General features: G+C 55.6%; 4 protein-coding genes across 4 annotated transcripts; 1 reads left to right on the forward strand and 3 right to left on the reverse strand.

The window, feature by feature from the left end:
• Positions 1 to 693: 693 nt before the first annotated feature.
• Positions 694 to 2,175, forward strand: CGCS363_v005092 (Uncharacterized protein; the record flags this gene model as incomplete). Its single annotated transcript, XM_036636941.1, has 3 exons — positions 694 to 1,031; positions 1,088 to 1,122; positions 1,169 to 2,175. 3 exons carry the CDS (start codon positions 694 to 696, stop codon positions 2,173 to 2,175), a joined length of 1,380 nt encoding a protein of 459 aa, XP_036498275.1.
• Positions 2,176 to 4,805: 2,630 nt separating this feature from the next.
• psi1 lies at positions 4,806 to 6,101 on the reverse strand (the record flags this gene model as incomplete). The annotated part of the gene is made up of 3 exons (XM_036636942.1): positions 4,806 to 5,099; positions 5,158 to 5,917; positions 6,022 to 6,101. The coding sequence occupies 3 exons, from the start codon at positions 6,099 to 6,101 to the stop codon at positions 4,806 to 4,808; spliced, it is 1,134 nt and encodes a 377-aa protein (XP_036498276.1).
• Positions 6,102 to 7,287: 1,186 nt separating this feature from the next.
• Positions 7,288 to 10,320, reverse strand: CGCS363_v005094 (uncharacterized protein; the record flags this gene model as incomplete). Its single annotated transcript, XM_036636943.1, has 7 exons — positions 7,288 to 8,022; positions 8,071 to 8,333; positions 8,384 to 9,703; positions 9,786 to 9,919; positions 9,965 to 10,044; positions 10,094 to 10,147; positions 10,201 to 10,320. The coding sequence occupies 7 exons, from the start codon at positions 10,318 to 10,320 to the stop codon at positions 7,288 to 7,290; spliced, it is 2,706 nt and encodes a 901-aa protein (XP_036498281.1).
• Positions 10,321 to 11,740: 1,420 nt separating this feature from the next.
• Positions 11,741 to 12,484, reverse strand: CDC34 (Ubiquitin-conjugating enzyme E2-34 kDa; the record flags this gene model as incomplete). Its single annotated transcript, XM_036636944.1, has 2 exons — positions 11,741 to 12,274; positions 12,335 to 12,484. The coding sequence occupies 2 exons, from the start codon at positions 12,482 to 12,484 to the stop codon at positions 11,741 to 11,743; spliced, it is 684 nt and encodes a 227-aa protein (XP_036498282.1).
• Positions 12,485 to 13,686: the final 1,202 nt, after the last annotated feature.

Here is a 13,686-nt window from a genome sequence, read left to right on the forward strand (position 1 = left end):
CCTGCGCAGAAATAGAGTCGCGGTGGATACAATGGCGTAAGTCTTGCCGCCCAACGTCCCTCCCGCTGCTGCGATAAAATACATCTCCATACAATCCGGCTGCCTGCGAACGTCGTCCCGCTGCTTGGCTCCCGCGACATAGCCACCTTGATTGCGTGTTGTCAATATGTGCTGCCGGGTTGAGCCTTATGATGTGCTTTTCGACTACCCGGCATTCCCGACTATGTCCGTCTACAGGCCGTCTAACATGACTGTCAGCTCTGGCGCAATCGTTCGGAATCTTTCTGAACGACAGACATCTGATGCATGCCAGTAATATGCCCTAGCTTGCGGCTGAATACGCCGGAATTTTTGCACAGACCAGGAGGCTTCTTGGATGTCTAAGGCGACATCGCACATGTTTCTCACCCCTGACCATCAACCCTCATTAGTCAATTGATTGAACTCACGAGATTCCATGTTCAGTCTCTCTTCAATTCACTATGGACTTGCGCTGGGAATCACTGGAAACTTTGGGTCGACAGTGCTGAGAGCACTGTATTTATCGTAGCACCCCACATTAACACAGTGCATCTAAATCACGACACTGCCACACATGAAATTTCCGTGAAGCTTCAACACCAAAGGTCCCCTCGCCACGCACAACATCCCTCACCTATAGCCATCACAAACCCCTGCAACCTGCGCAAAGCCATGGCCCAGACTACGTCACCGGCCCTGTCGGACATCATCTTTCCGACGACCGCAAACCACAACTTCTCACACATCCTCACGGACCTCAAGCGGTCCAACCTGTCCATCGCGAACCGCCTGCGCTCCTGCAAGCAAGATGCGGAGTTCGTGAAGGAGGTCGCAACGTGCTACAACCGTCCCCTCGTCGCTAATGAACGATGCGGGAGTTGGTACGTTCGGCCCGAGGAGAAGGCGGCGAGCGCCTACTTCAAGAGTACCGACGGCCACACCAACGCTTGGAAGTTTAGCACGCGCAGGTTGAATCTGCACTTGCTTGAAGTTATAGGAAAACATGACGGGTGAGGCTTTGCGTTGCACTTATACGATACGTGAGCGCCAAAACTAACAACACCAGGTGCATCATCGTAGACTCAACCCGCCGCGGCAAAAGTAAGATTTCATTCTCACTTGCTTCTATTCTCACTAACAACCTCAGGAATGCCCGATGCTCTCAGCAAAACCATCCCGGTATGGTGCACCGTCCTCAACATGGCCCTCTTCCCGGACCACCCCAAATCATCCCTCCTCCACACCCCTCCCAACGTGGTCTCGGCCTCAGAACACTCCCAAATAGCAGCCCTCCTTCCCTCCTTCTTCGCATCCCTCAAAGCCCTCTCCCTCGACCTCTCCGCCGCCAGAGCCCATGTCTCCAAGCCCCTCCGCCCCTTCTGGATCACCCAGGAAACGTCCCTTTCGGAAACGTCCACCGTCTTCGAAGATCACCACCCCGTCATCTGCCTCACCTCCTCCCGCCGCGTCGCCGGCACGGAGCTCTCCGAGGCGGGCTACATTCAGGGCGCCGGCGACGACACGGAGAACTGGGCCCTCGGTCTCACCGCGAACGTCTTCTGGTCCAACGCGGAAACGCTCCTCTCGGCGCCCGAGGCGGACCTACCGGCTCTCGTCACGGACCTCGTCGCCAGAAGCAAGCAGACCGTCAGAACCACGGCCCCGAAAGAGGTCGCCCCTAAAATCTCCGTGTGCCCTCTCCCCTTGGACGAGGATGATTCTGATTCACCCGAGGACGCAGCGGCAGTGTGCAGGGTCGCACTCACACAAGACGTGACACAGCGCGAGACGTGGGTGAAATCCCCGAGGTACATGCAGGTCGGCCTGGGGAAGCACAAGGTCGCCAGCCGGAACTTGCGCCAGGTACTTCCCGACGTCTGCGCCTTCGTATCGCGATTCTTTGACGAGAACAGGGACGGCAGCGTCGTGTTCGCGTGCGAAACGGGCAAGGACCTGGCCATTGGTGCCGCGCTGGCCGTGTACTGCTGGTGTTTCGATCAGGAGGGCAACTACCGCGCGGCAGACTCCAAAACGTTCTTCAACAAGGACATGATCCGCGTCAGGCTGGGAACAATCATGACCGCGTACCCTGAAGCCAACGCTAACAGGGCCACTCTGCAAAGCGTGAACAGCTTCCTCATGGATAGGAGATGAATTCGTCTAAAGCGAAATTCTACCTCTATGTAGGCGTAGGTGCCTCACCGAGACCCTCCGGCCAGAATGCCGCAGGAGCAATCACAAAGGAAACGGCCCTTTCACAGAGAAGCCTTCTCACCGCCGGCTAGTCAAACACTCCCACTCTCAATCTTGGCCAGGACATCAGGGAACTCGCTCCACTCCTGCATGATGACCACCGCCCCAGCATCCCGCAGCACTTTCTCCATCTCGGCCTTCCTGTCCTCCGGGTACGGCCCGACGTATCCAATGACCTTGATGCCGGCGCGGGTGCCGCTGAGCGTGCCGCTCTTGGAGTCCTCAATCGCGACGCACTCCTCGGGCTTCTTGCCCAGCTTCTCCATGGCCCACAGGTAGATGGCCGGGTCGGGCTTGCTCGTCGGCTTCGGCAGCGACGTCGCCGCGCTGAAGGTCTCCTCCTCGGAAAAGTACTTGTCCTGTCCGACCTTGACCACGGACGCCCACACCCTGCGCTTCGCCGACGACGAGACGACGCTGAGCTTGTACTTGCCTCCCTTCTGCAGCTTCTCCAGCTGCTCGTCGACGCCGGGGCACGGCTTCAGCGAGGCCTTGAGCTTGGCGATGACGGCGTCCTCCTCGCGGCGGACGTACGTCTCGAGCTCGTCGTCGGTCATCTGGAAGCCGTAGCGCTTCTGCAGGCCGAGCATCATGCCGCGGAAGTTCTGGCCGACGAACTCGACGATGAGCGACTCCCCCGTGAAGCGCTGCTCGATGTTGCGGCTGCTGCAGATCTCGTTGATGAGGTCCGCGCACGCCTCGAAGGCGAGCTCCTCCGAGAGGACGAGCGTGTTGTCGCAGTCGAAGAGGAGAGTTGTGATCTGCAAGGCATGAGATTCCCACTTTTGCCAGTCGAGGAAAGGGAAGAGATATTCTGCTTACCTGAGGCATGTTGGGCGGTGTTTACGGGTCTTGTCTGGTTAGATCTGTTGTCAGTCGACGAGAGCGGGGTTCGAGAGCTGCGGTTTCTACCAAAGCTTACCTTGCAAGGTCTAGGATCAATTCTCGATGGAAAGCAGCAATGTCAAAGGGCGACGCTGAGTCGGGGAATAAAAGATGGGGTTCTAGGACTAAGGTAGGCACACTAGGAAGATGACGGGGAACGAGGGAATAATAAATAAAAAGCCAACGCGGACAATTCTCCCGGGAAACCCAAGCAAGCCCGGATGGAATTCCATGGGCCTGCTCTCCCAATCGAATTCCAGCACCACACAAGCCGCAACACCACCACGCCTTTCTTCTCTTCGCGGAGGACCTTCCCGAGTCTGGGCTTGTCAAAGAACCGCAGGCACCGCCCCACCCCAATTACCCCTCCCCACGGGCAAAGTACTGTCGCCAAACTACCCCTCCATCCGCCAAAACATTCCAGGCCCATGTGAAGTGTCGTCATAGCCAACCGCGGGGCGCCGTCCTCCTCCGGCCTCTCGTCGGCTCACCTCGCTCATGCCATGTGGCTCTGCACGGCAACGGACGACCTCGAGCCGTCGGCTGCTGTACCTATCCCATGCAAGTCACCCATAACCAAATAAAGAATTAATTCCCTCTTCCATCGACGTGTAAATGCAACCGTGGCAGAGGTATCAGCCTCGGGGCACAGGAACCAATCCCGATAACCCCTCCCCTGATAGGTAGTGCGGCGCCGCACCCGCAACCCGCACCCGCCCGCAAACCTTCACCCCGAGCACCAGGTGCAGCCCTCCCTTCCCCACGTCCCAAGAAAAAGGCCAGTAAGCACAAAGTTAAGCCGAAAAAGTGACGGGGAAACCGGGTAAAACAGCACAACGTGCATAGCAAGTGAACAAACCGAAGAAGAAAAACGTGCCTGGACGGTGTGTTTGTACTCGCTGCCAGCCTGCGTTCTTCAGCGTCCCAATCATGTCTTTCCTCTTCTCCAGCGGGGGCATCGTCTGTTTCCGTCAACGTACTTGTACAGGACGCTACACCCGACCAAGCCATCTGTTACAAGACGTTGGGCAGGCTTCATCACTCCATTATTTTACATACAAAAGGTAGCGCTACGGATACATGTAGGGAAGGTTCGGTCCCACTTACACTCAATGACAGTCCGTCGGCCGAGATGGAGGGGACATCCCGGGACCGGCTCTCTGATGGCACTTCGTAGACTGGGGTAGCTTTCCATGCAGCAGGACAGTTCGCTCCGGATGTTCGCTGATTAAGAGAGGTTGGACGATGATACATTCGCTGAGTTGTGACTTTTCGTTTCGGAGTCAGTTGCGATGCAGCTTCGCAGCCTCTGCAAAGCATTCACTTTGTACATGGAGGCAATGACACAGAGTTATGGTCGTGCATATCACTCGTTACAAGCACTTCAACATGAATGCATATAATTTCTTTTCAATCTCAGAATTACCTAGTATCTATGTACTCATCCGTAGGCATTCGTTTGATAAGAGACCAATCCGCAATAGCCTACGCGAAATGCTCAAAGAGGCCCACCGTGCCGAAGCTCAATACGCCCAAAACTCCAGGTCATGATAAACATCCCGTCGTCCCCAAATCATCCCCTCATCGCGGCGCCAAGCCGCTCATTCACGCACGCTTCACATCTCTACTTATGCCGTAACACACGCTTACAAAATCTCCCTCAACTTCTGCTTCTGTTGGGGCGTAAGGCTCGTGGGGAACTTGACATTGTACTTGATAATGAAGTCGCCCCTCGTGCCGGGCTTCTTGGAGATGGGCATGCCAAGGCCGGGATACTTGTCGAAGCTGCCAGGCTGCGTCGGGCCGTTCTTGTCGATGTTGAGCTGCTTGCCGTCGATGGTCGTGACGGTACGCTTCCAGCCCGTCAGCGCCTCCTTGAGATCCAGCTCAACGGTGTGCACCAGGTCGTTATCCTCGCGGACGAAGAGCGGGTGAGCTTTCTATTCGCTTGTTAGTCACTGATTTCTTCTCATCTGGTCATGGGGATGTGCGGCTTACCTCCTCCAAGATGAAGTGCAAGTCCTGCTGACCGCCCTCTTCTTGGTCACCGACACCCTTGAACTTGATCTTGCTGCCCTTCTTCAGACCAGGCTTGATGGGCACCTCAAGCACCTGATCTGTGGTCGTCCTCTTGCCCTGGTCATCGAATGTCTTGCGCTTAATCTTCATCTTCTTCGTTACGCCGCGGAAAAGCTCCTCAAGCGTGAGCGGCAAAGGCCTCTCAACCGTCGTAACTTCGGGGGTAGCTTCCCTCGGTCTGGGTGCGTCAAAGCCGCCGCCAGTGCTCCTCATGCGCGTGGACCGTCCGCCAGAGGACCTCGGCATGCCTCCGCCGCCAAATGCCGTAAAAATGTCGGCAAAGTCATCCATGTTTCCGGCACCGCCGCCAGCGCCACCAGTGTTAGACCGCATGAAATCCGCAAAGATATCATCTGCATTGCTGAAGCGGAATCCACTGCTGCCGCCGTCGCCTGTGCTGAAGTGGAACGAGCGAGCGCCGCCGCCGCCGCCCTGGGGCATGCCTCCAAAGTTGAATCCGCCGGGCATGCCTCCAGCACCGGCGAAGGGGTTCGCGCCGCCGGCATCTGGAGGCGGGGCACCGCCGCCACGGAGGAGGAACTCGAGACCGTAGTCGTCGTATGTTTTGCGCTTCTCGGGGTCGGAGAGAATCTCGTATGCTTGGGAGCACTCCTTGAACTTCTCGGCGGCTTCCGGATTGTCCTTGTTCTTGTCAGGGTGCCACTTCAGAGCGGCTTTGCTGTTGCACGTGAGGTGGTTAGCTTCTCTTGTTCGTGAGGTTGGGCTGAGGTTGGGCGGTGATGGGGAAAAAGTGGGAGAAGGTGAGGGGCAAAAGTCACTTACCGATAGCCCTTCTTGATTTCATCTTGAGTTGCGGTGGGCTTGACGCCCAGTTGGTCGTAGAGCTTGGTTTCTTTCACCATGGTGAAGACGAGGCTGTGTGTCTCGCGATCGACCAGTCAATTCGAAGGTAGGTTGTGGATATATGTAGCTGCGATAAAAAAAAAAGTATCGTCTCGAAGCGATCGATTGATCGAACGATTGCTTGCTTGTGTAGCAAGGCTGGCTTTATGTTTGTGTGAACCCTTCGTGGGGTTGTTGTCTGCAGTTGACGTATGCAAGAAAAGCAAACGTTTGAGAAAAGTAGTAGTGAAGAGGAGGAATCGAAAAGAATGGTTGGATGCTGGCGCAGAGCAGGTCTGGGAAACTGCGTGATATGTATGTATGCAGGCTCAGAAATACTACGGCAAGGTCACTACGTAGGTCCTTACTCTGTAAGGTCAAGAAGACTGGGGCGGGAAGAGCCCAACTGGCTGAAGAGGCCCCCGGCCGTTCTTAATGGAAGAAACAGGGCGTGGTTGTGGAAGGTTCGGTCTCCTTCAGAAGCCCAGGGAGCCATGGCCACCGTCCCCGTGCGACTAAAACCTGGCGGGGCGTCGAATCGGGTGATCTCACTGGGCTGATTTGATGGAAGTGCACAGAAGGCTGGCGGGGCATTTCTGCATTTTGCGTCCAAGTTGCCGTTTAGGCCTGTATCGCTTTCCATTTGCACCTGATGATTGACTTACGCCTGGGATTTCAAGTCTACATCACCCCGTTTTACGCCGTTCCCACGCAGGTTTGACTCGTTCGCAGAGCTGTCAAGCTGCCGACATTGAAGAGCATTCAACTGTCAGGCAGGGAAGAAGTTGGCAAACAACAGACAATGACGAATGGCGGGGTGTTTGCCGGGCGGGAATAGCGGAGTCAAGCTCAAGCCGTGGCTCGTGCGCCGCACTAGACAGGCCCCGGTCCTGGCGGATACAGGGATACCTGATAGCTGCATATAGAACCTTCGAGAACCTTCTACGACGATATGCGTCAAAGGCCAGGCGTAAGGTTCAACCATCGCCAACACTGCCCCTGGGCCATGCACTTATTGGGGTATCAAACAATTGGTATTGCACTGCCGCAATTATCATGTACAATGGAATAAGTTATTGCGCTGCGCAGCAGAACGTATAGCCAATGCTGCTGTGTGCCTTTCGGCGACCCGCCATGATGCGAATGCCATGCTGCTATATCCTGTTCCTATCCATAGTCGTGTTCCTCTGATGCTCTAGTCTTTCGCTACTGATGCTCATCAGGCATTTCCATATCCATAATCTTAATCGTCTTTTGCTCGTCTCTGGGGTCGTAGGGCGGTGGTGACCCAAAGTGTATCGAACGTCTTGCCATAAAAGGTGATCCGCCCCCATTGCTGCTTCGCTCCTGCATCTCAGGTCCCTTGGGCTGATCCTCGAAATCCGGCGTGACTGTGCGACTAACATCAACGCCACCGCTGGCTGAAGCTTCGTTAGATCTTTCTGTAAGCTGCGGTACCGATAGTATGTCGGAGGTTCCTGCTGCCGGGGCTCCGCCTGAGTACATGACCTCGGCAAGGCTCTTACTGTTGTCGATAATCTGGCTGTGTGAAAGGTCTGGCATGGCGATGTCTCCTGCGCCATCCCCGGCACCGAAAACATCATGGTCCAACTCGAAGTCTCCATCTCTGGAATTTGTATCGCTGCCTCCCAAGGAAGCACGGTTGGTGTCCATCGAGTCCACGCTACCAGACCGATACTGTCTCTTCGCAGGCGACACCCGAGATGTGTTTGCGTTTACGTCCCTCGCTTCTGCGGCTCCATCTGTTGTTTCCCGACTCAGCTCTTGGCGGAAGTTCTTGTTCTCAGCACGAACGAAGCGCTGGAGGGCGTCAGAGAGAGGCACAGGAGTTTGGTTGATAGCGTCTTCCGTGGCGTACACAAACATTGGCCTGCGTGTTTCTTGGAACATTTGTCGCATCACCAACTCATAGGACACTCTCTGTTAAAGGTCAGAAAATGTGTCGATACCTGAAGACATGAGCCTCACCTCTGCTTTTGCAGGCTGAGCGTCGCCTGTAGTATAGGACAGCCGCCACCACTGATCTACTGGACCAGAATTTTCATCAAGCTCAATGAGGCTTGGCTCCTCCCTCTTGCAAACATATGTCACATCTTTGCCAGTGGACACACCTCTGAGGAGGTACTTCTTGCCAATGAACGGCTTTGATAGCCCCGGGTGATTAGGGTCTGTGAGTAGCTTGCCCAGAGATCGTTGTCTCTCCGTGAGCCGCTCTCGCTCCCACTTGAGCTCTTGGGCGAGGTTAGCATTTATTCATTTAGGTCAGCGAAACTTGACTTACTGGCGAGCTTCGCCTCTTGTTCGGACAGAAGTTGACGGCACCTCTTGACCATTTGTTCTGCGGTTTTCGACAGTTCCTCTTCTTCCGCCGTCTTGACGCAGGGCACATCCTCCGGCCGTACAGACTGCTTCTCGTCATCGGCAAGCTTTTGCAGCTCTCGGAACCGTCCAAGTCCGTCGAGATATTGAACCTGCCCCTCGTACTCCTTGATAGTCTTCTCCAACATCTCCTTGACATCGTACACCTTGTAAGTGTCATTGTCCACCCAATTGGTGGCCTCATACTCCATCGAGCCTGCCTTGTAGAGACGGTTAAAGACCCACGCGATGTGCTCCTGGATCACCCTCGCCTCCTCTTTCCGACCAGCAAGGTAGCGCTCGGGGTACCAGACCTCGGGGATATCCATTGACTCGGGAGGCTCAGTCCCGTCGATGGCCATGATCATAACTTCACCAATGTCGTCGAGATAGACCATTTTGGTCTCTGGTGTGATTTCGGTCCACGTACAGGCGTCGTTCCATACCACCCAATCCAAAGCTTCGTACAACGTCTTGGTCTTCTCATATTGATCTTTCTGAAGCTCGAAGCTAAGGTAGGAGAATCTTGAAGGCTCTTGGTAGTTCTCGAGCGTCGTCGTGTAGATTGTGTGGGCCGAATGGGTTAGTGGCTTTATGACCTCAGGATCCGTGTGATCGTGCAAGCTGTCAAAAAACTGCCTCTCAAGAGGATAGGAAGATGCGGGAACGAGGTAGGCCATCGCCTCGACGGATCCGTAACTTCTCTCCGTTTGATCCAAGAAGGCCATGAGGCGATGGATCTCCTCGTGAAAGTCCGGTTTTGCGTCATCACCCCACTGGAGTTCGTCCCTTTCCATGGCGGCCAGTACGTGGGGTTTGTATATAGGTTGACCTTTCCACCACTCGCTATTGTAGCCATATGACGCCGCCTGCTCGCCAGCTGATAGAAGAGCATTTCGAACTAGAGGGATCTCGTGAAGAATCGTCAGAATGGAGCCCAACCGGTGTTGTTCGGTACGCGAATGCGGCTGCTGAACAAGAAAGGCGGGGGCACCCTGCTCTCTCTTCCTTAGTGAAGGCGCGGAATCGTCGTTACTCTTAGATTCCGACGAATCCACTCCGGTAGGAACCATGGCCCAGCTGTTGGAGTCGTAGTCATCACGGTTAGCAGGTCCGAAATAAGCTGCATTGGCGCCGGTGTTGGTCACGCCGGCTTCCTGCGGCGTGAGACCTGACTCAATGGCAGAATTCCGAATAGCTGCCTGGAGGTCTTCGTCTTCTTGAGCCGCGCTCGTCGGCGCGCCTGTACGCACGTCAGCTCTGGCTCCCCACGGCACGGAGGGAAGTACCGGAAGCATCCCCGGCCGTCCAGTCTATCATCCTACCAAGCGGCGATCGATTGTTTGTTCTCGATGGCGGTCGTGAGGGGGCCCCGGCAGATTGGCCGTAAAAGTTGTCGGGAGCTGGCGCAACGCCTTGTATAACGGCACTGTCGGGCGCTTCGATGTTGAAGGCTACGCTACAAAGTCAGCCACCATGTCCATGTGAGAGGGAAGCATTCAACGTGCCTATGCCAGTGTTATTGGCAGCCCCGTCTCGGTCGGCACCGAACGCAGTGTCATCCCACGTGTACTTCTTACGAAACTATGCCCTTGTTAGCTCGAATGTTCCCTCGTTGTTCAGAAGCACATACCGCTTCGGGGCCATTGTAATACTCCTCAACGAGTTGGTCTACGCTTCTGCCGGACTATGCGATGCGTCAGTGGACTCAAAGCCATATAAACAGGCTCGGCAACGCACCTTCAAGGCCACCGTCGCCATAGCACGATCATGATCAAGAATTATGCCCGTTCCCTCAGCTACTAAGGCTGTCCATTCGCAGAATGTAGCAATATCTGCCTCTGATGGCTGCCCCGCCATCTTGTCGGCTCGTCCCGCAGGAAATTATCGCTATCGTATCGAATTGAGCGACTTCGTCGGTTAGAGTCGTTGGTCTAGGGATGTTTGAGACATGCGCATGTCGTCGGGAGGTGGAAGAGCTGGGGCTACGAGAAGCCTGGCGGGCGAAGCTACGAGTTTGGAGCGGCTACTGAGGTGAGGTCAAACGGGCAAGAAACACCTGCAACAGTGATGCACCGACAGGCGGGTTCGAGCTGTCTGGGCTCCGTTTGACAAAGGTGCGGGGGCTACGAAGAGAACAAGTAGTAGACGGAAGGCAGCTATGATAGCTGGAGGGTTCAGTCGTCCCGTCCCGTATCGTCTTTTCGGGACGCCTGAGCTGTGTTTGGTGGAAGCTGCACCGAGACTCGACTGGGAAGGCTTGGTGAGCTTCCACTCATTGCGGCGGCTCACAGTGCGGTTCCAGAGACGTATCCACTATCAGCCCCCCACTTGACGACGTGACGTCCCGTCTTCAGTGAAGAGGCAACTAATTACGCTGTCTACGACTCGGATCACTAAAAATCTACGATTCAAGGACAGTTCGGGGCTGAAGTTGAGATATTCTACAGTAGCATGCTACAGGCCGGGATGCATAGCTTACCTTACCTCTATTTCTATTTCAAGAACATGTTCAGTTGGTCTGGAATCTGGCAAGACATACGACCACGAGTAAACGGTGTTAGCGGGGCAGGCGTCCGTACCACCATGCCCTTCTGGTGCTCTGATTGTCCACCCTGTCGGAGGGCAAGCGCGGCTTTCCGTCCCTGTCGGCCCCCTCCATTGCTGCTGGCGCTCACAACCCTGCGGGGATGCACTGGCAGCGGAAGGGTGGCACCGGCAGTCACAAGCGTAAATCCGACATTGCGTCACTCGCGCGACCCAGACGCTTGTGAGGGTATCCGTAAGCCCCTCCAAACGCCCGGCAAACTCTTCAGGCCTTACAAACAGCACTCAATATGATCAGATATTTTCAGCCCTAGGCTTTGTCGGAGCGTGCGGCAAACAATGCTTGATTCGTTGGCTTATATGATACCTTTTTTGTGGTGCCTCCCTCGACGACCGCCGCCAAAATCTAGTCGCTGTTCCCTCGCCGTAGAGCCAAATGTGAAATTCCATCCCTGCTGCGAAACACCCTCCCCAGTAAAATCCAATGATGCCAGAACCCAGGAAACGAGACTCCGTTCTGATCACCTAAACAGGCCGGGCAAGACAGCCGGCAAAACGCCTGGGGCCGTCGCTATGCATCATCCATCATGCGTATAAGGTTGTGAGAGGGGAAAAAAAGAGTAAAGTAGAGAGAGCCAGCCCAGTGCACAACTCCGCTATGCTTAAATAGGACGTTGAGTCGGTGAGATGAAGTCATATGAGTAGTGATTTTCAGCTGTGGGCCGGGCTTGGCTCAAGGCTTTTGAGGCTTCTCGTCTTCGTCGTCATCCTCGTCATCGTCGTTGAAGTCATCCATATCCATATCACTGTCGCTGCCTCCCAGGTCAAAGTCGCCCTCGTCGTCTGTCTCGTTCCAGAATGCGTCATCGTCCAACGGCTTCTGAGGAACAGGCTCCAAGTCCGCTGTGGTAGGGAACTTCACGCCTGCCGGGATATCCTTCTTGGACTTTTCGACGGTCTCGCGGGCCCTTTTCTGATACTCCTCGCGCTTATCACGGTACATGACGCCAGCATCGACGTTGGCAGGCGAGTTAATCTCGGGGTCGTCCAGCAGTAGCAGTACTGAACGCAGCACAGACTCAACACCTTGCAGAGGGGTCCACCTCTCGCAGGCGAGCTCGCCGGACTGTTCGTCCTCGCCGGGAGTATGCAGAATGGAGATGCACAGCTTGCCGTCGGGGTAGATGTTGGGATGGCAGATCCAGCGGGTGAGGAAGCGGAAGGTCGGCGGCTGGATCGGGTAGTCGCGTGGGAAGGTCATCTCCGCCTGGACTCAAGCATTTAGTCGATATGCCCTTGTAGGCAGGCATGTTAGAAGTCGACTCACTCTGAGATAAGCCCCATTAAAGGCACTGTCGGGGTTAACGACCATGAGGCCGATCTTCCACATCAAGACATTGCGGTCGTCGACGTCAATGTGCACCCATTTCTCCTTCTGCAGTGTTTGCAGCTCGCTCATCAGTCGCTTCTGCGCCATGGTGGGCTGTTGGTTGTGGACGAGGCGGGGTCTGTTGGAGAAGAATGGGTAGCAGCGGAGTGTTTCGTCGTGAGCGGCGGTGACTACAAGCGGCAGAAGTCGTCGCGGTGGCACTGAAGCACTCTTGGGGAGATGACGGTGGTCAAGTCGGCCGTTGATTCTCACAAGAGGCGTGATCGAAGCGCAGGGACCCTAACGTCGAGGAGGGACGGAGGAGGGAGGGATGACTCGTCTTGTATGGACTGACTCGGCGCGAAGGTGATAAGATAAGGCGAGGGACCGGCGAGGCGGTAAGTGGCGGTTGCGAGCAGCCCCGTGGAAGATGGAAGGGTTGAAGTCGGGAGAGGAAGAGAAGAAGGTGAGAGGTGGGGGGAACGTGCTTGTAGATGAAATAGAATCCGAGTTGCAGTCAGAAAGGGCAAGAACGGGGAAGATCAGGGTAGGAACGAGAGAGAAAAGAGGTGACGGGAGATTGTCGCGGTTTATCAAGGTTCCAGGTGCATCCAGCAGCGAAGATCCACGGGCGCCGTCGACCGGAAAGCGAACGAGGACAATGGGGACGAGACAAAACGCCAGGGCACCAGTCTCCCGCCCAAGTCCCTCCACAATGGCAGGGCCCAACCCGCCCGCCAAACCGCCAACGATGTGAAGGGGGTGGTCACGCAGTGTCTCGGATCCGTGGCCAGCGCAGGGCGCCGCCTGTCCTTGCTGTCGCTGCCTCCGATCGGGGTTGGTTGGAAGTCACAGTCACCTCACCCTCGCGCCAATCCACACTGCAACATGGCCTGCCAGGGTCAGCCGTCCAGCACATCTTCTTCGGCCAGGCTTGCTAATACGGAAAGCAGCACTCACTTGTTGGTCTGCAGGCGCCGCCACCAGTACTTTCAAGTTTGCCATCATGCCGTCCTCACGGGGGTTGCTTACATGACCGTCCAACTCGAACATGATGGAATCCTGAAAGGGGCCTAGACTTTCAAATAGTGCGGACTGGTCAGGCACCTCTTTGTCCTCGCCTTCCGGCCGCTGGGAAAATTCTTTCTTCAACAAGTACCACTGCATATGAATCAGTTTTTTGTTTTTTGCTTACCTACGTCCTCAGCTAGCCAGACACCTTGATGCCTCCAAACCAACGTCGCTGACTGCACTCCCTCGAGCTGCAAGGATACCCAAGCCCGTCGAAGGCACGCAAAGCCCCATATCGC

Source organism: Colletotrichum siamense (genome assembly GCF_013390195.1).
Source record: "Colletotrichum siamense strain Cg363 chromosome Unknown KSG_Cg363_contig03, whole genome shotgun sequence".
Taxonomy (NCBI): domain Eukaryota; kingdom Fungi; phylum Ascomycota; class Sordariomycetes; order Glomerellales; family Glomerellaceae; genus Colletotrichum; species Colletotrichum siamense.